At 40.5% G+C, this 27,179-nt stretch overlaps 1 protein-coding gene across 1 annotated transcript; it reads left to right on the forward strand.

The window, feature by feature from the left end:
* Positions 1 to 18,115: 18,115 nt before the first annotated feature.
* Positions 18,116 to 19,162, forward strand: LRRC10B (leucine rich repeat containing 10B). Its single transcript, XM_053689265.1, has one exon. It carries the CDS (start codon positions 18,116 to 18,118, stop codon positions 19,160 to 19,162), a length of 1,047 nt encoding a protein of 348 aa, XP_053545240.1.
* Positions 19,163 to 27,179: the final 8,017 nt, after the last annotated feature.

A 27,179-nucleotide genomic window follows, 5' to 3' on the forward strand; every position in this document is an offset into this window, starting at 1 on the left:
ACATGAAGGTGCGGCCCTCATTCCAGCTCAGCTGGTAGGGGGCAGATTACGTTTTTTCAAAGAAATTTGGATCAATTCTGTTCACAATCTTTGGATTCAGAACATTATTTCAGAAGGGTACAGAATTGGTTTCAAGATAAGACCTCCTGCAAAGAGATTCTTTCTTTCCCGTGTCCCAGTAAACCCAGCGAAAGCTCAAGCATTTCTGAAATGTGTTTCAGATCTAGAGTTGGCTGGAGTAATTATGCCAGTTCCAGTTCTGGAACAGGGGCTGGGGTTTTATTCGAATCTCTTCATTGTACCAAAGAAGGAGAATTCCTTCAGACCAGTTCTGGATCTAAAAATATTGAATCGTTATGTAAGGATACCAACATTCAAAATGGTAACTGTAAGGACTATCCTGCCTTTTGTTCAACAAGGGCATTATATGTCCACAATAGATTTACAGGATGCATATCTGCATATTCCGATTCATCCAGCGCACTATCAGTTTCTGAGATTCTCTTTCCTAGACAAGCATTACCAGTTTGTGGCTCTGCCGTTTGGCCTAGCAACAGCTCCAAGAATTTTTACAAAAGTTCTCGGTGCCCTTCTATCTGTAATCAGAGAACAGGGTATTGTGGTATTTCCTTATTTGGACGATATCTTGGTACTTGCTCAGTCTTCACATTTAGCAGAATCTCATACGAATCGACTTTTGTTGTTTCTTCAAAATCATGGTTGGAGGATCAATTCACTAAAAAGTTCATTGATTCCTCAGACAAGGGTAACCTTTTTGGGTTTCCAGATAGATTCAGTGTCCATGACTCTGTCTTTGACAGACAAGAGATGTCTAAAATTGATTTCAGCTTGTCGAAACCTTCAGTCACAATCATTCCCTTCGGTAGCCTTATGCATGAAAATTCTAGGTCTTATGACTGCTGCATCGGACGCAATCCCCTTTGCTCGTTTTCACATGCGACCTCTTCAGCTCTGTATGCTGAACCAATGGTGCAGGGATTACACAAAGATATCTCAATTAATATCTTTAAAACCTATTGTACGACACTCTCTGACGTGGTGGACAGATCACCATCGTTTAGTTCAGGGGGCTTCTTTTGTTCTTCCGACCTGGACTGTAATTTCCACAGATGCAAGTCTTACAGGTTGGGGAGCTGTGTGTGGGTCTCTGACAGCACAAGGGGTTTGGGAATCTCAGGAGGTGAGATTACCGATCAATATTTTGGAACTCCGTGCAATTTTCAGAGCTCTTCAGTCTTGGCCTCTTCTGAAGAGAGAATCGTTCATTTGTTTTCAGACAGACAATGTCACAACTGTGGCATACATCAATCATCAAGGAGGGACTCACAGTCCTCTGGCTATGAAAGAAGTATCTCGAATTCTGGTTTGGGTGGAATCCAGCTCCTGTCTAATCTCTGCGGTTCATATTCCAGGAATAGACAATTGGGAAGCGGATTATCTCAGTCGCAAAACGTTGCATCCGGGCGAATGGTCTCTTCACCCAGAGGTATTTCTTCAGATTGTTCAAATGTGGGAACTTCCAGAAATAGATCTGATGGCTTCTCATCTAAACAAGAAACTTCCCAGGTATCTGTCCAGATCCCGGGATCCTCAGGCGGAGGCAGTGGATGCATTATCACTTCCTTGGAAGTATCATCCTGCCTATATCTTTCCGCCTCTAGTTCTTCTTCCAAGAGTAATCTCCAAGATTCTGAAGGAATGCTCGTTTGTTCTTCTGGTAGCTCCAGCATGGCCTCACAGGTTTTGGTATGCGGATCTTGTCCGGATGGCCTCTTGCCAACCGTGGACTCTTCCGTTAAGACCAGACCTTCTGTCGCAAGGTCCTTTTTTCCATCAGGATCTCAAATCCTTAAATTTAAAGGTATGGAGATTGAACGCTTGATTCTTGGTCAAAGAGGTTTCTCTGACTCTGTGATTAATACTATGTTACAGGCTCGTAAATCTGTATCTAGAGAGATATATTATAGAGTCTGGAAGACTTATATTTCTTGGTGTCTTTCTCATCATTTTTCCTGGCATTCTTTTAGAATTCCGAGAATTTTACAGTTTCTTCAGGATGGTTTAGATAAAGGTTTGTCCGCAAGTTCCTTGAAAGGTCAAATCTCTGCTCTTTCTGTTCTTTTTCACAGAAAGATTGCTAATCTTCCTGATATTCATTGTTTTGTACAAGCCTTGGTTCGTATAAAACCTGTCATTAAGTCAATTTCTCCTCCTTGGAGTTTGAATTTGGTTCTGGGGGCTCTTCAAGCTCCTCCGTTTGAACCTATGCATTCATTGGACATTAAATTACTTTCTTGGAAAGTTTTGTTCCTTTTGGCCATCTCTTCTGCCAGAAGAGTCTCTGAATTGTCTGCTCTTTCTTGTGAGTCTCCTTTTCTGATTTTTCATCAGGATAAGGCAGTGTTGCGAACTTCTTTTGAATTTTTACCTAAGGTTGTGAATTCCAACAACATTAGTAGAGAAATTGTAGTTCCTTCATTATGCCCTAATCCTAAGAATTCTAAGGAGAAATCATTGCATTCTTTGGATGTTGTTAGAACTTTGAAATATTATGTTGAAGCTACTAAGAATTTCCGAAAGACTTCTAGTCTATTTGTCATCTTTTCCGGTTCTAGAAAAGGCCAGAAAGCTTCTGCCATTTCTTTGGCATCTTGGTTGAAATCTTTAATTCATCATGCCTATGTTGAGTCGGGTAAATATCCGCCTCAGAGGATTACAGCTCATTCGACTAGGTCAGTTTCTACTTCCTGGGCGTTTAAGAATGAAGCTTCGGTTGATCAGATTTGCAAAGCAGCAACTTGGTCTTCTTTGCATACTTTTACTAAATTCTACCATTTTGATGTGTTTTCTTTTTCTGAAGCAGTTTTTGGTAGAAAAGTACTTCAGGCAGCTGTTTCAGTTTGAATCTTCTGCTTATGTTTTCTTTTAAACTTTATTTTGGGTGTGGATTATTTTCAGCAGGAATTGGCTGTCTTTATTTTATCCCTCCCTCTCTAGTGACTCTTGCGTGGAAAGATCCACATCTTGGGTAGTCATTATCCCATACGTCACTAGCTCATGGACTCTTGCTAATTACATGAAAGAAAACATAATTTATGTAAGAACTTACCTGATAAATTCATTTCTTTCATATTAGCAAGAGTCCATGAGGCCCACCCTTTTTTTGTGGTGGTTATGATTTTTTTGTATAAAGCACAATTATTCCAATTCCTTATTTTTTATGCTTTCGCACTTTTTTCTTATCACCCCACTTCTTGGCTATTCGTTAAACTGATTTGTGGGTGTGGTGAGGGGTGTATTTATAGGCATTTTGAGGTTTGGGAAACTTTGCCCCTCCTGGTAGGAATGTATATCCCATACGTCACTAGCTCATGGACTCTTGCTAATATGAAAGAAATGAATTTATCAGGTAAGTTCTTACATAAATGATGTTTTCCACTAGGTCTGATAAGGACACAGTGGAAGATTATGCTGAGGGGGCCATGATCTCACTTAACCCCAACATTGCAGATGGTTTTGAATTTCAAGACCTCTGTGGTCTGTCAACATTAGAAGCATTGAATACTTCTGAGGCTGAGACACGAACACATTCTTCTAATAGATTCCCCAGGTTCAAATGTCCCTCACACTTTTACCCCATACATGCCAGGGGAACCATTATTGAAAGGTTCCAAAGCAGGGTAGAAGCAGACCTAAGTAGGCTTTACTATACTGACAAAAACAAGAAACACAATCTTAATACCAGGGAGAGGGAGGCTTTGGCTGCCTTGGGCAATAATCCCGACCTGGTGATTAGAGCAGCGGACAAAGGTGGGTCTGTGGTGGTGATGAATAAAACAGACTTCATCAAAGAGGCACACAGACAACTGCACAATGCCCATGACTACCGGGTATTGAGCACTGATCCCACTGCCATCTTCAAGAAAAAACTTGAGAATCTGATTGATGATGGCATAGAGGCAGGTTTCTTAAATGAAGAAACCAGTATTTATCTATCGGTAAATACACCCACCATCCCGACCTTTAACCTTTTACCGAAGGTCCACAAGTCACTTGACAATGTGGTAAGAAGGCCCATTGTCAGTGGCATAGGCTCTCTCTTGGAGCATGCATCTGAGTGGCTGGACCAGGTCCTGCAGCCAATGGTTCCTAATCTATGGAGCTATACAAGAGACACTATGCACATTCTGAAACTACTTGAGAACATCAAGTGGGAGGAAGACTTTGTCTGGCTAACAGTTGACGTTAAGTCACTTTATTCGTCAATTCCACACACTAAGGGTTTGGAAGCTCTGTCTTGGTTTTTGTACAAATACCATGGTCAGGAGCCTGACTTCTGTGAATACGTGCTCCGCGTAGCCAAGTTTCTTTTATCCCACAATTACTTTGAGTTTGAGGGGGTGTTCTACCTCCAGATTTGTGGGACTGCGATGGGGGCAAAGTTTGCCCCTTCCTATGCCAACCTATACATGGGTTAGTGGGAGCAGGACCACATCTTTGGAGGTGGGAACCCCCTCTGCTCAAAAGTGTTTTTTTATAGGAGGTTCATTGATGACCTCCTATTCATCTGGAAGGGGAGCACAGATGAGCTATCCATATTTCTGGATCTCCTCAATAAAAACGACTTGGGACTGAGCTTTACCTCTGAGTCCAACAATACGAGCATCAACTACCTGGATGTAACACTTTTGGGGGTAATTGTTGAAAAAATTCGCAGTACAGCCTTCAGAAAGCCAATTTCTGGCAACACATTGCTACATGCAACAAGCTGTCACCCCAAGAGCGTGTTCAAAGGCATCATCAAGGGTCAGTTCATCCGTTTAAAACGGAATTGCTCGGAATTGGACAATTTTGAGGATGAAGCAAAAAAACTATCGGATAGGCTCAAAGCAAGGGGTTATGCCAGCAATTGCATAACATCAACCCTAGATGAGGTCAGAATGATTGACAGAAGGGATCTATTACATCCCAAACCAAAGCAGAATAGAGCGCACAGCATGCAGAATGATCTCTACTTTGTAACTGACCATTCGGAGCAATATCCCCAGATCTGTGAGATAATCAAGAAACATCTGGTTATCCTCAGAGCTGATGAAGGACTGGCAGATCTAACCACTAAGTCTTGCCATTTCACCTATCGAAGAAGTAAAACAATAGGTAACGTGGTTTCTCCAACCAGAATTGGTAAGGACACCATAAGACATGAGTCATCTTGGCTCACCCAGAAGGGAATGTTTAAATGCCATAATAGAGATTGCGTTGCCTGCGAAAAAGTGGAAATGGGTGATCAGTTCAGATCTTCAGCAACTGGTCATTCCTTTCCTATTAACATGTGTCTCAACTGTAGGTCGACCTATACGATCTACCTAGCATCATGCACAGAGTGTGCCAAACAATATGTTGGTCTCACAACCAGGGAGGTCAGATCAAGAATCAGGGAACACCTCTCGAGCATAAGGGCGGGAACAGCAAGTACCCCCCTGGTCCAACACTTCACATCCATACACAATAAAAGCTCTGAAACCTTTCGTTGGACATGCATAGAGAGAGTACTGAAACCCCCTAAAGGAGGCGATAGGGATAAACTACTATCTAAACGAGAGATCTTTTGGATCTTTACATTAAAGACAAGACACCCAATAGGGCTAAATTCCATGTATGATCTGATCAACCACTGGGAGTGACCATGATGCCCTATTAACTCCACTTAACTCCTAAATAGTAAGATTGTGAATTGTGTATCTTTGAATGGTACACACATGTATTACAAACATATTTACATCCAGTTACAAATACCACTGTTACCTCCTCTTTTTCAATAGACTATATAGTGGTCTCCTGACCTTGCATAATTATAGGGTTAATATCCTTATAATTTCATCCATAATAGGATGTTGTCCATTCTATTTGGCATTAACAAATCTACATCCCCCTTTCCAGGGGTTCATTTTAGACACATAATGATTAGATCCCAAGTATTGAGTGTATTTAAGATGGTAGGATTGCCATATACAAATGGACAGTCAACAGGTCTAGGACAAACTAATCTGATACCCTCTCCTAGGAGCTAGCTCTATATATGAGTACAGGCTTACACACTTAACATTCTACACATTGGATTGTTTATATGATATATACTAGTACAATCCAATTAGAGATTATAAAATTTTTTTTTATTTAATTTTGTTTTATTTTTTTTATTTATTTTTTCTTTTCTACATGCATAGGCAGAATATATGACCTTAATTTGTATTCTTTATAAGATTATGAATGTTATTTCAGTTGTTTTGTGTACAATAATCTGTTCATGGTTTAACATAACCTGTTTTTGGTAATCTGTTTCAGTATTGTTATATACTCCACTTGTACATATTGTAAGGGGTTAATAAGAAATCCTTCCCCCTGTGTACTATTGCCCAATAGGGTTCAGCAATTGTGTTTTAAAAGAGGGCTATTCCCTACACAGTTCAGCAGCTTTGATAACGGCGGAATGCCGAAACATATCAGCAGCTGTTTGAGCTGAACCCTATGCAAGGAATAGCACCCTTTATTTCCTTGTAGTTCTACGTTTTTTTAATTGCTCTAATAAAGTGAACTTCTTATTTAACTCAGTGCTCCGCTTCCTCTTTTGTGCTGTTACTGTGACCTACTAGCGTGAGCACTGAGAGAGGAGATTGCTCCTCGTATTATCCCTAACTTCCACACTGCTGAACAGACCCTGCAGCCGTGCTTCCCCTATTCGCAAGAGGATTGGCTGAGATCGATTTCCCTCCAATCAGGAGTGAGCGTTTGAGCAGAGGACGTCTTCCAACCAATCACCGCATGGAAATACACAGGGAAGTGTTAGGTGGTTCCCGCCCCCCTCCCTCCAGGAACGTCTGACGAGGGAGTACAGGCACCAACAGCGGACGCGGCTTGTAAGCTACACCGGACAGGCTGAAGGAGAAGAGCCACCGGTATACTGCGCATACCGCTCACAGGTTCCATTGATCCTGCCCCCAGGACCGGATGTATCAGAGGTGAGAGGAGGGGGTTACAATTACACTACTAACGTCTGTTTGGCAACATTTAACCTATTGGGTCTGTGAAGTAACTGCATACAACAGTGACTCTAGCTCCTATTTAACTCTTGACACACCTCACAGGGACACCCTCCTTTCTTGATTAGGTATAGATATATACATGAATATCTATTTAAAAATACATAGAACATATTCTGCTATGTACAGAACATTGTAATGTGAAATATTTACTGTAAATACTTAGTTAAAACCTTTATTAAATATGAATACTGTATAAATATGATTTTACATGTTTTCATCTACTTAATGGCACTTCTATATATGTTTGTATATGTATACATATATATTTATGTGTTTATATGTGTATATAGCTCTGTAAATATAGATATACACATAAGAAGCCATTTGCTAGCTTTTTTTCTTCTAACACCAGATATCTCATATATTTGAGCATTTATAACTTTCTTGTGCAATATGTTTTTGGGATCATTTTTATTAGATGGTGTTATTATGAGTGTAACTGTACTTTTTAATGGTTTTTTTATGTGTTTTTTTTCAACTTTATATTTCCGTATGGAGCTTGATGCACCGTGTTTCTGCGCGAGACTTCAGGCTTGCCGGAAACAGAAGTTATGAAACAGTGGTCTGAAGTCCGCCTGCTCTGAGGCCACGGACAGAAATCTACCCGATCGAATACAATCGGGCTGATTGACACCCCCTGCTAGTGGCCGATTGGCCCGCGAATCTGCAGGTGGCGGCATTGCACAAGCAGTTCACAAGAACTGCTGGTGCAATGATAAATGCAGAGAGCGTATGCTTACATCTTTTTTTGGTGTGCGGAGGACATGATATGCTACATCGTATCATGTCCGCTCGCACTTACATAAATAGGCCCCCAAAACTTGTACTGGCATTCAAGTGGTTAACGGCATTATCATTTTACTCACTTTTACAACCTTGACAGCTCACATACACAATTGCTCTGCTGCTTCCTTTAAACTAATCCCAACTGTTTGCTGAAGTTTTATGGGAGGGTGAAATGTGGGCATTTGCTGCTGAAAAGTCAACTCAAATGTCTCCTGCTGTCTGTGCCTCCTCCAGCAATGATTATTCAGTCTGCCCCGTCTGCAGCTATAAAGCATTTTTGTACTAGCCTGGCTGCTGTCTGCTTCCTGCCACAATCGCTCTCCCCGCCTGCGCAATAGCTTTTGAGATGAGCGAGAAATGTCTTTGTCCAAACTTATCAGCTGAGGCTGAAAAAGTAAAAGCTCTACGATGAGAGATGCGCTCAACTTCCCACCTAGGTGACATTTGAGGACATTTGAGGTCAGCATCTGACAGCCAGTCAGACCTGCCTCAGTCAACACTGTGGGGGTGGGAAAAATGGTGGATCAGTCACAGCAGCAGCATTTTTCTTGCCCTGCTCGCGACCCAACAAACATGGTGTTGTGACCCAGTAATGGGTCACGACCCGTAGTTTAAAGAACCACTGAATATAGTAGAATTGCATAATCAACAAATGTACCATAACAAGACAATGCAAAAGCACTTAATCTGAAATTTCAAATGAGCAGTTATTTCTAAATTTCCTACCCCCTGTATCATGTGACAGTCATCAGCCATCACATAATGCATAAACATATAGGGGGTAGTTATCAAGCTTTCAACCTCAAATACGCTGGAATTCCGCAGTGTATTTGTGGCGAGGCTGATTCGCCTTAGTTATCAAGCCCTAGACACCGGCAAAAGTAGAATTTTGTGACGTAAGCTTTGATCCGCCGGACTCAGTCCGACACAGATTGATTCTTACATCACTCCAGATGTTCCGCACACAAGTTCAGCACAATCTGACTACTTTTGCTAGTTATCAAAAAACTAGCAGGTACGCTCGGCACTTTTCCGGCCCAGCGTACCTGGTTTTCAACGGCGGATCCCATAGGAATCAATGGGAGTCTGACCATAGCGAAAGTTCATGTTCGCTGCTGCCAGACATCCCATTGATTTCTATGGGAAACGTCTACACCTAACACCCTAACATGTACCCCGAGTCTAAACACCCCTAATCTATCCCCCCTACACCGCCACAACTAAATAAATGTATTACCCCCTAAACCGCCGCTCCCGGACCCCGCCGCAACTATAATAAACTTATTACCCCCTAAACCGCCGCTCCCGGAGCCCACCGCCACTCTAATAAACTGTTTAACCCCTAAACCGCCACTCCCAGAGCCCAAAGCAAGCTATAATAAATATGTTAACCCCTAAACCGCCGCTCCCGGTCCCTGCCGCAACTATAATATATGTATTAACCCCTAAACCGCTGCTCCCAGACCCCGCCCGCCACCTACATGATACCTAGTAACCCCTATCCTGCCCCCCCTATACCGCCGCCCTCTATAATAAAGTTATTAACCCCTATCCTGCCGATCCCGGACCTCGCCGCAACAAAATAAATGGTATAACCCCTAAACCGCCGCTCCCGGACCCCGCTGCAACCTATATTAAATTTATTAACCCCTAATCTTCCCCCCCCCTACACCGTCGCCAGCTATAATAAATTTATTAACCCCTATCCTGCCTCCCCCTACACCGCCACCACTGTAATAAAATTATTAACCCCTAAACCTAAGTCTAACCCTAACCCTAACACTCCGCTAACTTAAATATTAATTAAATAAATCTAAATAATATTTCTCTTATTAAATAAATTAATCCTATTTAAAACTAAATACTTACCTATAAAATAAACCCTAATATAGCTACAATATAAATTATAATTATATTGTAGCTATCTTAGGATTTATTTTTATTTTACAGGCAACTTTCAATTTATTTTAACTAGGTACAATAGCTATTAAATAGTTATTAACTAATAGCTACCTAGTAAAATAAAGAGGAATTAACCTGTAAAATAAAAACTAACCTAAGTTACAATTACACCTAACACTACACTATACTTTAATAAATTATTTCTATTTAAAACTAAATACTTACCTGTAAAATAAACCCTAAGATAGCTACAATATAATTAATAATTACATTGTAGCTATTTTAGGATTTATATTTATTTTACAGGTAACTTTGTATTTATTTTAGCTAGTTAGAATAGTTATTAAATAGTTATTAACTATTTAATAACTACCTAGCTAAAAGAAATACAAAATTACCTGTAAAAGAAATCCTAACCTACGTTACAATTAAACCTAACACTACACTATCATTAAATTAATTAAATAAATTACCTACAAATAACTACAATTAAATACAATTAAATAAACTAACTAAAGTACAAAAAATAAAAAAAAGCTAAGTTTAAAAAAATAAAAAAAATAAGTTACAAACATTTAAAAAATATTGCAACAATTTTAAGCTACTTACACCTAATCTAAGCCCCCTAATAAAATAACAAAGCCCCCCAAAATAAAAAAATTCCCTACCCTATTCTAAAATAAAAAGTTCAAAGCGCTTTTACCTTACCAGCCCTTAAAAGGGCCTTTTACGGGGCATGCCCCAAAGAAAACAGCTTTCTGAGCACATAAAGAGCGGATACCTTGCCATTGTGAATTAAGAAGCTGAAACCTGAGAGCGACCGTAACAGAAACCAATCGGAGTGCTCAGCCGGGCCAGCGCCCCTATAAGTGACGTCACTTCCGCCACGGCGGTAATTTCATCTTTTGCTTCATCAAGAGCCGCAATTGTTTGGGGGTAAGCCTGCATCATCTGTCCACATATTAACTGTTACCGGGACTGTTTTATCCCATTTCTGGCCATAAGGAGATACATTTTGAGAAAGTCGGTGTATTGGCATAATTTGTTTTATACGGAGACGTCCGTTTTTAGTTTATATGTTTTTTATTCTGTATTTACATATGTTGCATTAAATACTTTTAGGCAGAGCCTTGCTAAACTACACTTTACTTGTCACTGTTTATTTTAGTTTATTTTGCTTCACCAAGCCTTTTTTCTGATTATTCACAATATGCACGAATAACCTTATCACTAAGCATTTGTCACTATTACAATATTTATCAACATTGATGTTTTAACACGTATCTTTTGGAATTTATCACCTGTTTTAATTTGTTTCACATTCACCTTTAGCTACAGCGCTCCTGTTTAAATTTAATTTTATCTGTTTTTTACATGCCTATATTAGGGACTTTTTAGGTATATCAGGAGTTTGGTGTTTTTACTCTGCGCTTTTTATTCCATATTTCTAAAACAGCTCTTTTGCCTGTAAAAGAAAAATACAACCCCCCCAACATTAAAACCCACCACCCACATACCCCTAATCTAACCCAAACCCCCCTTAAAAACCTAACACTACCCCCTGAAGATCATCCTACCTTGAGTTGTCTTCACTCAGCCGAGCCACCGATGGAACCGAAGAGGAGATCCGGAGCGGCAGAAGTCATCATCCAAGGAGCACTGAAGAAATCTTCCATCCGATAGAAGTCATCATCCAGGCGGCGCTGAAGAAGTCTTCCATCCCGGCGATGTCATCTTCCAAGCGGCATCTTCAATCTTCATCCATCCGGAGTGGAGCGGAGCCATCTTCAGACGAGCCGACACGGAGCCATCCTCTTCTTCCCGACGACTACCGACGAATGAATATTCCTTTAAGGGACGTCAACCAAGATGGCGTCCCTTCAATTCCGATTGGCTGATAGGATTCTATCAGCCAATCGGAATTAAGGTAGGAAAAATCTGATTGGCTGATCCAATCAGCCAATCAGATTGAGCTCGCATTCTATTGGCTGTTTCGATCAGCCAATCGGAATTGAAGGGACTTCTTCAGCGCCGCCTGGATGATGACTTCTATCGGATGGAAGATTTCTTCAGCGCCCCATGGATGATGACTTCTGCCACTCCGGATCTCCTCTTCGGTTCCATCGGTGGCTCAGCTGAGTGAAGACGACTCAAGGTAGGATGATCTTCAGGGGGGTAGTGTTAGGTTTTTTTAAGGGGGGTTTGGGTTAGATTAATAAGAGTTAATTTATTTCGTTAGATAAAAATAATATTTAACTTAGGGGGGTGTTAGTGTTAGGGTTAGACTTAGCTTTAGGGGTTAATAAATTTAGTAGAGTAGAGGTGAGGTCCGGTCGGCAGATTAGGGGTTAATACTTGAAGCTAGGTGTCGGTGATATTAGGGAGGGCAGATTAGGGGTTAATACTATTTATTATAGGGTTAGTGAGGTGGGAGGGAGGCGTATTAGGGGTTAATACATTTATTATAGTAGCGGTGAGGTCCGGTCGGCAGATTAGGGGTTAATTATTGTAGGTAGGCGGCGGCGACGTTGTGGGGGGCAGATTAGGGGTTAATAAATATAATATAGGGGTCGGCGGTGTTAGGGGCAGCAGATTAGGGGTACATTGATATAATGTAGGTTGCGACGGTGTACGGAGCGGCAGATTAGGGGTTAAAAGTGTAATGCAGGTGTCAGCGATAGCGGGGGCAGCAGATTAGGGGTTAATAAGTGTAAGGTTAGGGGTGTTTAGACTCGGGGTACATGTTAGGGTGTTAGGTGCAGACTTAGGAAGTGTTTCCCCATAGGAAACAATGGGGCTGCGTTAGGAGCTGAACGCTGCTTTTTTGCAGGTTTTTTTTCAGCTCAAAATGCCCCATTGTTTCCTATGGGGAAATCGTGCATGAGCACGTTTTTGAAGCTGGTTGCGTCCGTAAGCACCGCTGGTATTGAGAGTTGCAGTGTCGGTAAATTATGCTCTACGCTCCCTTTTTGGAGCCTAACGCAGCCATTCTGTGAACTCTAAATACCAGCGGTATTTAAAAGGTGCAGTGGAAAAAAAGCATGCGTAGCTAACGCACCCCTTTGGCTGCAGAACTCTAAATCTAGCCGTTAGTTAATAAGAGAAATATTATTTAGATTTATTTAATTAATATTTAAGTTAGGGGGGTGTTAGGGTTAGTGTTAGAATTAGGTTTAGGGGTTAATAATTTTATTACAGTGGCGGCGGTGTAGTGGGGGGCAGGATAGGGGTTAATAAATTTATTATGGCGACGGTGTAGGGGGGGAGATTAGGGGTTAATAAGTTTAATATAGGTTGCGGCGGGGTCCGGGAGCGGCGGTTTAGGGGTTAAACTATTTATTTAGTTGCGGCGAGGTCCGGGATCAGCAGGATAGGGGTTAATAACTTTATTATAGATGGCGGCGGTATAGGGGGGGCAGGATAGGGGTTACTAGGTATAATGTAGGTGGCGGCGGTGTCCGGGAGCGGCGGTTTAGGGGTTGAACGCTGCTTTTTTGCAGGTGTTAGGTTTTTTTTCAGCTCAAAATGCCCCATTGTTTCCTATGGGGAAATCGTGCATGAGCACGTTTTTGAAGCTGGTTGCGTCCGTAAGCACCGCTGGTATTGAGAGTTGCAGTGTCGGTAAATTATGCTCTACGCTCCCTTTTTGGAGCCTAACGCAGCCATTCTGTGAACTCTAAATACCAGCGGTATTTAAAAGGTGCAGTGGAAAAAAAGCACGCGTAGCTAACGCACCCCTTTGGCTGCAGAACTCTAAATCTAGCCGTTAGTTAATAAGAGAAATATTATTTAGATTTATTTAATTAATATTTAAGTTAGGGGGGTGTTAGGGTTAGTGTTAGAATTAGGTTTAGGGGTTAATAATTTTATTACAGTGGCGGCGGTGTAGTGGGGGGCAGGATAGGGGTTAATAAATTTATTATGGCGACGGTGTAGGGGGGGAGATTAGGGGTTAATAAGTTTAATATAGGTTGCGGCGGGGTCCGGGAGCGGCGGTTTAGGGGTTAAACTATTTATTTAGTTGCGGCAGGGACCGGGAGTGGCGGTTTAGGGGTTAACATATTTATTATAGCTTGCGGTGGGCTCTGGGAGCGGCGGTTTAGGGGTTAAACAGTTTATTAGAGTGGCAGTGGGCTCCGGGAGCGGCGGTTTAGAGGGTAATAAGTTTATTATAGTTGTGGCGGGGTCCGGGAGCGGCGGTTTAGGGGGTAATACATTTATTTCGTTGCGGCGAGGTCCGGGATCGGCAGGATAGGGGTTAATAACTTTATTATAGAGGGCGGCGGTATAGGGGGGGCAGGATAGGGGTTAATAGGTATCATGTAGGTGGCGGCGGGGTCTGGGAGCGGCGGTTTAGGGGTTAGTAACTTTATTTAGTTGCGGGGGGGCTCCGGGGGTGCCGATATAGGGGGTAGAACAGTGTAGCTTAGTGTGGGTGTTTAGTGACAGGCTAGCAATAAAGCTGTCAAAAAACTGAAGAGAAGCGAGATCGGATGAGTGATAACTATCACAGTCCGCTGCTCATCGCCCCATACTTGGTGCGCGGCTTTTTGACAGCTTTTTTGATAACTTAGGCAAAATTTTGCAGGTCCGCGGCGGCGATGGTAGGCGAGCTTAGGCAGGCGTATTGGACCGGCGAAGGCAGGTAAAGTAGACGGCTTGATAACTACCCCTCATACAGTCTGAAGTCACATGCTCAGTAGGTGCTGGTGTATCGGAAAGTGTGCATATAAAAAGACTGTACACCATTTGATAGTAAATAATAAATTGGAAAGTTGTTTAAAATTACATACTCTGGGGTTGATTTATGAAGCAGCGGATGCTGCTTCCGAACCTCTCCGCTTCAGGTCTGCCTGAAGCAAAAGTTAAGAAGCAGCGGTCGTAACTCTGAGGGGGCGGACAGCAATCAGCCTGATCGGATACGATTGGGTTGATTGACACCCCCTGCTAGCAGCCAATTGGCAGCGAATGTGCAGGGGGCAGATTTGCACATGCATTTCACGAGAAATGCTTGTGCAATGATAAATGCCGACAGCGCATGCTGTCGGCATTTATTGATGTCCGCTCGTACTTTAATATATCGGCCCCTCTGAATCATGGCGTTTCATTTTGACTTTACAATCTATCAGAATCACTTTGATCCATTAGTTGCATGTAATATACGTGTATAAAAGTATAATATCACAGAAACAGAGTTTAAATCGTTCCGCTGTTCCTCCGCCTGTCAATTTTCTTACCTTTGTTTTTTAGTCACATTCTTACATCTTCCAATCATAACCTGTGCCAGCTGGCGTCCTTTGAAGTTACACACACGCCCCTTACGCGAATAGCGCATGCACTAATTATTTTATGCATGCGCTTAGCTTCTAAGAACTAGTGCCGAAACAAAGTATCACAGTGGCACAATCGCTGCGCTAGCAGTATACAATGAATATAATAATACATTGTATACATTGCTGCGGACAAAATATTTAGTACATGCGCACAACTATCCTTGAAGACACGGCGCCCAGAGAATGACAAAGGGAGAGGGTGGGATTAGAGAGGGGGAGGAGTTAACATCCTTATTGCGGTACGGGGCAGATCAAAGCTTATTAATTATAGTTTATTTTTATTTTTTTTAAAAAGTGATTCACATTATAATTCATTTAGGTATGCAATGTGCTAATCAGATTCTTAATAATTTACAATCACTTTAAGATGTATTTCAAGAGGTATATTCCTGGGATACAAAACAAAGCAGATTTTGCTAAAAGAGCTTTAAACATTTATTTATACAAATCTTTATTGTGCACATGCAAATACGTGCATATAAAATGACTTCAATGCCATTAAAGATAATTTTATTTGTTTCTAGCTAACACAGAACTGGACCATTTACTTCACAGAAATGTCTGAAGAAATATAGAAATGCGTTCATGGAACTAAAGTAAAGGTGAGTTTATATTTAATCCTTAATAAGTATTAATGGTGAAAGGGAAACCAGGAGGCTCTGAGGAGAGACCCAGATGAGGACACATGAGGATAGTTGTTTTTATGGGTAGGTTTAGACTTCAGTTGTTTTCTGTGTAGTTGGAACTATGATCCTGTGACAGAAACATGAGGAAGCCAATGAATATTTAACTGCAGCTACTTTAGTTTCATTAGATAAAATACCAAGGAAGAATGTGAGCAAAACAAATACAATGCAGGAGTAAGGTAGAAGCAACCATAACTACAGAGCCATGAAGAGCAGGTGAATTATTTATTCTTGGTAATAGCAGGATCCTTTATGTGCTCTGTCCTTGATATTCCTGGGACGCTGACCGTACTCTGCTCCTGATAACTCTGGGAGACTCACTGTGCTCTGCTCCTGATAATCCTGCAGTGTCCTGCTCCTGATAATCCTGCTGTGTCCTGCTCCTGATAATCCTGCTGTGTCCTGCTCCTGATAATCCTGCTGTGTCCTGCTCCTGATAATCCTGCTGTGCCCTGCTCCTGATAATCCTGCTGTGCCCTGCTCCTGATAATACTGCAGCACTCACTGTACTCTGCTCCTGATAATCCTGCTGTGCCCTGCTCCTGATAATACTGCAGCACTCACTGTACTCTGCTCCTGATAATCCTGCTGTGCCCTGCTCCTGATAATCCTGCTGTGCCCTGCTGCTGATAATCCTGCAGCACTCACTGTACTCTGCTCCTGATAATCCTGCTGTGCCCTGCTCCTGATAATACTGCAGCACTCACTGTGATCTACTCCTGATAATCCTGCTGTGTCCTGCTCCTGATAATACTGCAGCACTCACTGTACTCTGCTCCTGATAATCCTGCTGTGCCCTGCTCCTGATAATACTGCAGCACTCACTGTGATCTACTCCTGATAATCCTGCTGTGTCCTGCTCCTGATAATACTGCAGCACTCACTGTACTCTGCTCCTGATAATCCTGCTGTGCCCTGCTCCTGATAATACTGCAGCACTCACTGTGATCTACTCCTGATAATCCTGCTGTGTCCTGCTCCTGATAATACTGCAGCACTCACTGTGATCTACTCCTGATAATCCTGCTGTGTCCTGCTCCTGATAATACTGCAGCACTCACTGTACTCTGCTCCTGATAATCCTGCTGTGCCCTGCTCCTGATAATACTGCAGCACTCACTGTGATCTACTCCTGATAATCCTGCTGTGTCCTGCTCCTGATAATACTGCAGCACTCACTGTACTCTGCTCCTGATAATCCTGCTGTGCCCTGCTCCTGATAATACTGAAGCACTCACTGTGATCTACTCCTAATAATCCTGCTGTGTCCTGCTCCTGATAATACTGCAGCACTCACTGTACTCTGCTCCTGATAATCCTGCTGTACCCTGCTCCTGATAATACTGAAGCACTCACTGTGATCTACTCCTAATAATCCTGCTGTGTCCTGCTCCTGATAATCCAGCTGTGTCCTGCTCCTGATAATCCTGCAGCACTCACTGTACTCTGCTCCTGATAATCCTGCAGCACTCACTGTACTCTGCTCCTGATAATCCTGCTGTGTCCTGCTCCTGATAATACTGCAGCACTCACTGTGATCTGCTCCTGATAATACTGCAGCACTCACTGTGATCTGCTCCTGATAATCCTGCAGCACTCACTGTGCTCTGCTCCTGATGATCCTGCTGTGTCCTGCTCCTAATAATCCTGCTTTGTCCTGCTCCTGATAATACTGCAGCACTCATTGTACTCTGCTCCTGATAATCCTGCTGTGTACTGCTCCTGATAATACTGCAGCACTCACTGTGCACTGCTCCTGATGATCCTGATGTGTCCTGCTCCTGATAACTCTGGGACACTCACTGTGCTCTGCTCCTGATAATCGTGGGAAGCTCATTGTGCCCTGCTCCTGATAACCCTGGGATGCTAACTGTGATTTGCTTCTGATAATCATTTAACACTCACTGTGCTCTGCTCCTGATAATTCTGGAATGATGTTTGTTATCTGCTCCTTTTAATCCTGGAAAGATCACTGTGCTGTGCTCGTGATAATCCTGGGGCACTCACTGTGTTCTGATCCTGATAATCTTGAGGCACTCACTGTACTATGCTGCTGATAATCTTGAGATGCTGTCTGTGCCCTGCTCTTAATAAGCATACTAGATTCATTGTGATCTGTAATTGCAGGTTCTAGAACTCTCATTTTACTCTGGTCTTGTAGATAATATGACACTATCATCTTCTCTTGCTCGTCTTGCTATTCTTCTGATAATCCTGTGACAAACTATGCTCTGTTTATGGTGACCCTGAACATTTTGTTGTTCTGTTACACATTTCTCTTCTGATGGGTGGGGCATGTGGCTCTGCGCCCAGAGTTACTAATGGTGAGGGGGCTGCTGATGAGCCCTTGCCTGAAGATGCAGAGGAGCAGCTCAGTAATGGTGATGGCACACTTGAGTTAAGCGGGCGTAAGATGAGTCATCTCCCAGGCTCCATTTGCACCCTTTCTGAACGTTTGCAAAAGTTATACCTTAGTGGCACAATGCTAGCTGAGTTACCTGATGATCTGTACCAATTACATAATCTGCGCACACTGGCACTTGATGCAAATCGACTGCCCGAGCTGCCTGAGGCTGTGTGTTCTTTGCCACACTTGGGCCGACTCTACCTTGGATCTAACAGGCTTCAGGGGCTACCGCCATCTTTTGCACAACTCCAGAGTTTAAGGACTTTGTGGATTGAACGCAATTATATACATCACTTTCCACGGGTACTGCTGAACATGCCTGGGCTACGCAGTCTGCAGATGGGGGACAATCGACTGAAAGGACTTCCATGTGACATGGCTGAGGCCATGACAGGGCTCAGGGGCCTCTGGCTATATGCTAACCGCCTGGAGCGTGTGCCTAAAGTTCTCTTGAGAATGCATGGGTTGGAGATTCTAGATCTGGATCGCAACCGCATTTCTGTCTTCCCAGATTTGAGTGTGATGAAGGGATTGCGTCTAATGTCTTATGACCACAATCCTGTGACAACACCACCATCAGTGCAAGAGACCGTCACACTGGTGGGGGAGGGTGCCCAGGAGTTTATGCAGGAACGGGAAGAGCAAAGGAAGCAACAAGAGGAGGAGCAGCTGCTAGAGGAGCAGAAAAGGGCACAAGAGAGCGAGAATGAAAAAAGTGAAGCAGTGGAGGAGGAAGAGGTAGATGAGGAGAAAGAAGAGCAGTATGAGGAGGAAGAAGAAGGAGGAGCAGGAGAATACCCCACAGAGGACTATTACCCTGAAGAAGGGGAGGACGATTACTATCCAGAAGAAGAAGAATACTATTTAGAGGAGGATGGTTATTATCCAAATGAAGAGGACTATTACTCCACAAAGAGATATTAAAGAGATTCATTAATCAGGTACCATCCTACTAGAGATTAAATCACCATAAAAGCAATAGTTTAAAAAGCTTTTACAGTCTTGTATTTTCTGTAGATATTGTCTTAGCTTTAAAAATAAACTTAAGTCAAAATTAAACTTTCAAGATTACATTTCCTACAGAGCAAGCGTTCACAGTGAAAGAGCTAAAAGTTCACAGAGTAGAAGCTAAGAGTTTATAGTGTAAGAGATAAGCATTTATAGTGTAAGAGATAAGAGTTGATAGTGTAAGAGATAAGAGTTTATAGTGTAAGAGATAAGCGTTTATAGTGTAAGAGATAAGAGTTTATAGTGTAAGAGTTGATAGTGTAAGAGATAAGAGAGTATAGTGTAAGAGATAAGAGTTTATAATGTAAGAGATAAGTATATAGTGTAAGAGATAAGTATATAGTGTGAGTTGATAGTGTAAGTTTATAGTGTAAGAGATAAGAGTTGATAGTATAAGAGATAAGAGTTGATAGTGTAAGAGATAAGAGTTTATAGTGTAAGAGATAAGTATATAGTGTAAGAGTTGATAGTGTAAGAGATAACAGTTTATAGTATAAGAGATAAGAGTTGATAGTGTAAGAGATAAGAGTTTATAGTGTAAGAGATAAGTATATAGTGTAAGAGTTGATAGTGTAAGAGATAAGCATTTATAGTGTAAAAGATAAGAGATTATAGTGTAAGAGATAAGAGATTATAGTGTAAGAGATAAGAGTTTATAGTGTAAGAGATAAGAGTTGATAGTGTAAGAGATAAGTTTATAGTGTAAGAGATAAGAGATTATAGTGTAAGCGTTTATAGTGTAAGAGATAAGAGATTATAGTGTAAGAGATAAGTTTATAGTGTAAGAGATACGTTTATAGTGTAAGAGATAAGAGTTGATAGGGTAAGAGATAAGAGTTGATAGTGTAAGAAATAAGAGTTGATAGTTTAAGAGATAAGCGTTTATAGTGTAAGAGATGATAGTGTACGAGATAAGAGTTTATAGTGTAAGAGATAAGAGATTATAGTGTAAGATATAAGAGTTGATAGTTTAAGAGATAAGAGTTTATATTGTAAGGGATAAATATATAGTGTAAGAGTTGATAGTGTAAGAGATAAGCATTTATAGTGTAAGAGATAAGAGATTATTGTGTAAGAGATAAGAGTTTATAGTGTAAGAGATAAGTATATAGTGTAAGAGATAAGTAAATAGTGTAAGAGTTAATAGTGCAAGAGATAAGTGTTTATAGTGTAAGAGATAAGAATTGATAGTGTAAGAGATAAGAGTTGATAGTGTAAGAGATAAGTATATAGTGTAAGAGTTGATAGTGTAAGAGATAAGCGTTTATAGTGTAAGAGATAAGAGTTGATAGTGTAAGAGATAAGCGTTTATAGTGTAAGAGATAAGAGTTGATAGTGTAAGAGATAAGAGTTGATAGTGTAAGAGATAAGAATTTATAGTGTAAGATATAAGAGTTGATAGTGTAAGAGATAAGAGTTGATAGTGTAAGAGATAAGAGTTGATAGTGTAAGAGATAAGAGTTTATAGTGTAAGAGATAAGAGTTGATAGTGTAAGAGATAAGAGTTTATAGTTTAAGATATAAGAGTTGATAGTGTAAGAGATAAGAGTTTATAGTGTAAGATATAAGAGTTGATAGTGTAAGAGATAAGCGTTTATAGTGTAAGAGATAAGAGTTGATAGTGTAAGAGATAAGAGTTTATAGTGTAAGAGTTAATAGTGTAAGAGATAAGCGTTTATAGTGTAAGAGATAAGAGTTGATAGTGTAAGAGATAAGAGTTTATAGTGTAAGATATAAGAGTTTATTGTGTAAGAGTTGATAGTGTAAGAGATAAGCGTTTATAGTGTAAGAGATAAGAGTTGATAGTGTAAGAGATAAGAGTTTATAGTGTAAGAGATAAGAGTTTATAGTGTAAGAGATGCTAGTGTAAGAGATAAGAGTTTATAGTGTAAGAAATAAGAGTTGATAATGTAATAGATAAGAGTTTATAGTGTAAGAGATAAAAGATTATAGTGTAAGAGATAAGAGTTGATAGTGTAAGAGATAAGAGTTTATAGTGTAAGAGATAAGAGTTGATAGTGTAAGAGATAAGAGTTTATAGTGTAAGAGTTGATAGTGTAAGAGATAAGCGTTTATAGTGTAAGAGATAAGAGTTGATAGTGTAAGAGATAAGAGTTTATAGTGTAAGAGATAAGAGTTGATAGTGTAAGAGATAAGAGTTTATAGTGTAAGATATAAGAGTTTATAGTGTAAGAGTTGATAGTGTAAGAGATAAGCGTTTATAGTGTAAGAGATAAGAGTTGATAGTGTAAGAGATAAGAGTTTATAGTGTAAGAGATAAGAGTTTATAGTGTAAGAGATGATAGTGTAAGAGATAAGAGTTTATAGTGTAAGAAATAAGAGTTAATGTAAGAGATAAGAGTTTATAGTGTAAGAGATAAGAGTTGATAGTGTAAGAGATAAAAGATTATAGTGTAAGAGTTGATAGTTGATAGTGAAAGAGATAAGAGATTATAGTGTAAGAGTTGATAGTTGATATTGTAAGAGATAAGAGATCACACAGAGGGACACACACACATTGTAGAAAAACTAAATATTCGTTTTAATTTGTATGTAATATTTAAACACAGCAAATGTATAGCTGCTGAAGGTCAACACGTAAGCTTACCAAATGGGAACATGAATTGCTTTGCAAAAAAGTGTTGTTTCATTTTTACGTCATTCGCAGCCTTTTAAACTATGAATAGTTCTATAGATCTATTAACATGAAGAAACATAAAGTACCAAGATGCAGATGGGCTGTTATCCTGAGGGAGAGAGAGTGAGATGGTCTGGAGAGTGGGGCAGAGAGAGAGGGAGATGGTCTGGAGAGTTGGGCAGAGAGAGAGGGAGATGGTCTGGAGAGTGGGGCAGAGAGAGAGGGACAGTTTCCCAAGAGCCACAACCCCTTACCTGCAGACTGGATGAAGCTTGCCCCAGGGCCTGAGACCTGATTAAAGTAAGCAAGCGCTGCTGGGGCTAAGAGTGGCAGGTTTGAGCTGCAATTAGAGTTTCCACCTTAAGTTCAAGCCAAATCCGAAACTCTTCAGCTGAGTACACCGCAGCAAATATGAGACATGTTAATTAACTATCTATATACCACACCTTATTCTATCCTCACGCATTTCTTGTTACATGTAAACTGCAGTAAAGTTTGCCTACTCACCTATGCATTCGCTATTATGCTGAATAAACTTCCTTTTTGATCAAGGATTTTGGCTCTGACTAGCCTTTTTTCTTTTACCCCCTTGGGGATTTGCTTCACTACATTCAGCAGATGGGATACCGCTTTTTGGCTGTCTGAAGCTATTGTGCCCGGTCTCTGCAATTTGGAGCTGTATAACTCTACTTTCCTTTGGGACCCAGTGGACCTTCTGTGCGACGACGCGCAGACCTCTGACGTCAGAGAACCATCTACTGAGGACGGCGTGCGGAGTCTACATGGCCATTACCTGCTGGCGGGACTGGCAGGCTATCTGCCTGCCCAGGATAATCGGCGGAAGTTGTCCGTGTATAACATAGACACAAAGTGGTCCAGTTTGGTACCCAAGGTGTTCTTTCCCCAGCGTTTAACACCAGTTTGGTTTGGTGCTCCTTTTCCACGCAGCAGGGACCAGATAAGTATCGGCCACATTCACTGTAGTTCCAGTGACTTACCCTGGACTTTCTTACTACAACACGTTAATATGCTGCATGATTACATATGGTTCAGCACACTTGCGGGACTTTATCCAGCTACTAGGCTCAAATCATTATCCTGCAGATGAACATTTATCTATACTTTGGGACTGCCTCATAAGTGACTTTAGCCGATCTTGTTTGTATTACTTATTTGCTAACAGTTCTCCTCTCATGCTTGTATAAATGCATATATACACATATAAATACATATATACACATATCAATACATATGTACACATATAAATACATATACACATATGAATACATATATACACATATCAATACATATGTACACATATAAATACATATACACATATGAATACATATATACACATATCAATACATATGTACACATGAATAGACAGGCATATGTATGTATCTCATTGGCTTTAACAAACACTTGAGATCTCATATCTTTGAGCCCTTATAACTTTTGTGTGCAATATTTTTTGTGTTTTGTTACACATTTTTATTTTGCGAAACCAGTTAACCAGAGCTCTGAAATCGTGGTAATCATTCTAGCATAAATCGCGATTGCGCTCAAGCTATTACGTTTACTTTCAACTGGTAATACGAGCAATAAGCCCGATGTGCGCAAATACTCCACTGCACTTTACAGGCTTCTGTAGGATCTAAGAAATCACTGTGTAGAATGGATCAAACTCATTTATAGCACAAACAAGCAAAAATACTGCACCTTTCAAAATAAATGTTAAAATTGGAAAACCTTTGTTGCTAAGCAAAAACAAGTAGGGGGTGGGGGCCGACTATATTTATCTACACAGATATTCCAATGCTGACATTTCATATCATCAGCTATATCTATTTTATAATACACAAATAATAGTTTCTGGTCAAGAAACCCTAATAAATAAATTCAGTAATTTCAATAATAAATAAATAAATAAATGATTATAGCAAAAATACTTAGATTTTGTTAAAGGGACACTGAACCCAATTTTTTTTCTTCGATGATTCAGATACAGCCAGCAATTTTAAGCAATTTTCTAATTACCACTATCATCAATTTTTCTTCGTTCTCTTGGTATCTTTATTTGAAAAAGCAAGAATGTAAGCTTATGAATCGACCTACCTTTGGTTCAGCACCTGGGTAGCATTTGCTGATTTATTTGGTGGCTAAATGTAGCCACCAATCAGCAAGCACTACCTAGGTTCTGAACCAAAAATGAGCTGGCTCCTATGCTTACATTTATGCTTTTCCAAATAAAGATACAAAGAGAACGAAGAAAAATTGATGATAGTGGTAATTAGAAAATTGCTTAAAATTGCAGGCTGTATCTGAATCATGGAAGAAAAAAAATTGGGTTCAGTGTCCCTTTAACAAAATGAGAGTATTTTTGCTATAATCATTTATTTATTTATTATTGAAATGACTGAATTTATGATAGTGGTAATTAGAAAGTTGCTTAAAATGGCTGCTCTATCTGAATCATGAAAGAAAAAAATGCGTTCAGTGTCCCTTTAATTTGCTAATTTATGGGTGGTTGTTCTTCTATATGTTAGGGGAGAACTGAAAAAAAAACCTGATGTCTTAATACGGAAATTATGTTCCGTAAAGTTTCTGCATTGCTAAATTGATGGTTTCTTTTTCAGTCTTGTGTTTCCACAGATAACCAGTAGAGGGCACCCCAGTACAGATCACCAAACCAAGACCTCGGATCCAGTTGGTTCTATCTTGCCTCACTCACTATGAATTTGTTATATTCCATCTCCCTTCTAGGGTTGTCAGCCCTCCCTTATGCCCAGTGACTGCTTATTTGCCCAAACCTTTTACAGGCTACCTTGTTTATCTGCTCTTAAAGGGACATTAAACACTTTGAGATAGTAATATAAAATGATAAATTGTATATATAAAACAACTCTGCAATATACTTTCATTATTTATTTTGTCCTCTTTGCCTGTAATTCCATTCTGAAATTGTGAGCTTTTCAGTTCCTGTTAGAAATGGAAGTGCAGAACACTGTTATATTCCACACAGCCATTGGCTGCACACAGGGCCGCCACTAGAAATTTGGGGCCCCTGACTTAACCATTGATCAGCCCCCCCCCCCCCCCCCTCCTTTGACATGTGCAATTTTTGACCAAGTGACTAAAATGTATATGCACTTTATTCTTAATTGTCTATTTAAACTTCTAAATGTTGTAAAGGTAGTAACATACAAACACACAGACACACTCATACACTGAAACACACACACACTCACATATAGACACTAGCAGACACGCAAAGAAACACACTCAGACACAAACACCCAGACACACTCATACACTGAAACACACACACACACACACTCACATATAGACACTAGCAGACACGCAAAGAAACACACTCAGATACAAACACCCAGACACACTCATACACTGAAACACACACACACTCACACACGCAAAGAAACACACACACTCACACATAAGGATTCACATATAGACACTCTAGCAGACACGCAAAGAAACACACTCAGACACAAACACCCAGACACTCAGCACTTGTTTACATTGACCTGACAAGTAATGAGGTAGACTACAGTTTTGTAAAAAAAAGAAGATTTACAAAACAAAATATGGAGTTCTGATTATCTTTTTGTAAAGGAAGATGACAACTAAATGATGACAACAGCATGCAGTGGCTGAAAGGAAGGGCCCTGAACTGCCTAAACAATAATTTAAAGGTTAAATGGTGGATTGGCGACTTCTGTAAAGGTCTCGTTAGTCTCAAAGTCAGTAGAAAGATGTGAATAATCAGTAGTAAGGTCAAAATGTCCTAAAAAGGAACAGACAACTGCAGAAATTAAGAGATCACTTTTTAAAGAATCATATTTGTAAATGTATAAACAAAAATAATTCAGTGAATTCAAAATTGTACATTAATGACCTGGGTAGATGGCTAGATGAAGAAAAGTACTTTTAAAAGGTTGCCATGTTTGTTTTTCCGCCATTTTCCCCAACCAAGAGCACCACTTCAAATATAGTGTACAAATGTTCCCATCTGTCAGCTGTACTTATGGATTTTGAAAATGATGTACTTTATATGATCTTGGTGGAACCATAAGCTGTGGTACTCAGTCTCATACCATTCGATCTGGTTAAATGCAGGATTTAGGCTTGTTTGTATGTATTTCAAAATTAAGTCAGCTGTAGTGTAAACTGAACAGTGTTAAGTTAACCTGTCTTATTTTAAACACTGAGCAATCTTAGTCTGAGAGTATAGCATTTTTAATTGAGGAGGAAACATTTCTGCATGGTTTTAAACATAGAATTTCTACAGCATTGTCAAATAATCATAAATACACTGCTGCTAAAAAAAATGTGTTTTTATGGACCCCTGGCCCCACCATACAACTACTACCACACTGAAGTTACAATCAAAAATTGCACAAAGAAATAAAAAACTATTTACCATCGCCTAGATTTAGAGTTTTGCGGCCAAAGGGGTGCGTTAGCTACGCGTGCTTTTTTCTGGCCGCACCTTTTAAATACCGCTGGTATTTAGAGTTCTCAGAAGGGCTGCGTTAGGCTCCAAAAAAGGAGCGTAGAGCATATTTACCGCAACTTCAACTCTCGATACCAGCGGTGCTTACGGACGCGGCCAGCTTAAAAAACGCAGCCCCATTGTTTCCTATGGGGAAACACTTCCTACGTCTGCACCTAACACTCTAACATGTACCCTGAGTCTAAACACCCCTAACCTTACACTTATTAACCCCTAATCTGCCGACCCCGCTATCGCTGACCCCTGCATATTATTTTTAACCCCTAATCTGCCGCTCCGTACAGCGCCGCCACCTACATTATCCCTATGTACACCTAATCTGCTGCGCCTAACACCGCCGACCCCTATATTATATTTATTAACCCCTAATCTGCCGCCCCCAACGTCGCCGCTACCTACCTACACTTATTAACCCCTAATCTGCCGACCGCATCTCACCGCTACTATAATAAAGTTATTAACCGATAATCCGCCTCACTCCCGCCTCACTAACCCTATAAGAAATAGTATTAACCCCTAATCTGCCCTCCCTAACATCGCCGACACCTAACTTCAATTATTAACCCCTAATCTGCAGACCGGAGCTCGCCACTACTATAATAAATGGATTAACCCCTAAAGCTAAGTCTAACCCTAACACTAACACCCCCCTAAATTAAATATAATTTAAATCTAACGAAATAAATTAACTCTTATTAAATAAATTATTCCTATTTAAAGCTAAATACTTATCTGTAAAATAAACCCTAATATAGCTACAA

Source organism: Bombina bombina, chromosome 7 (assembly GCF_027579735.1).
Source record: "Bombina bombina isolate aBomBom1 chromosome 7, aBomBom1.pri, whole genome shotgun sequence".
Taxonomy (NCBI): domain Eukaryota; kingdom Metazoa; phylum Chordata; class Amphibia; order Anura; family Bombinatoridae; genus Bombina; species Bombina bombina.

What these genes read in the sequence shown, in the direction of transcription:
- LRRC10B (XM_053689265.1), top strand. Translation starts at nt 18,116, where the DNA reads ATGGGTGGGGCATGTGGCTCTGCGCCCAGAGTTACTAATGGTGAGGGG.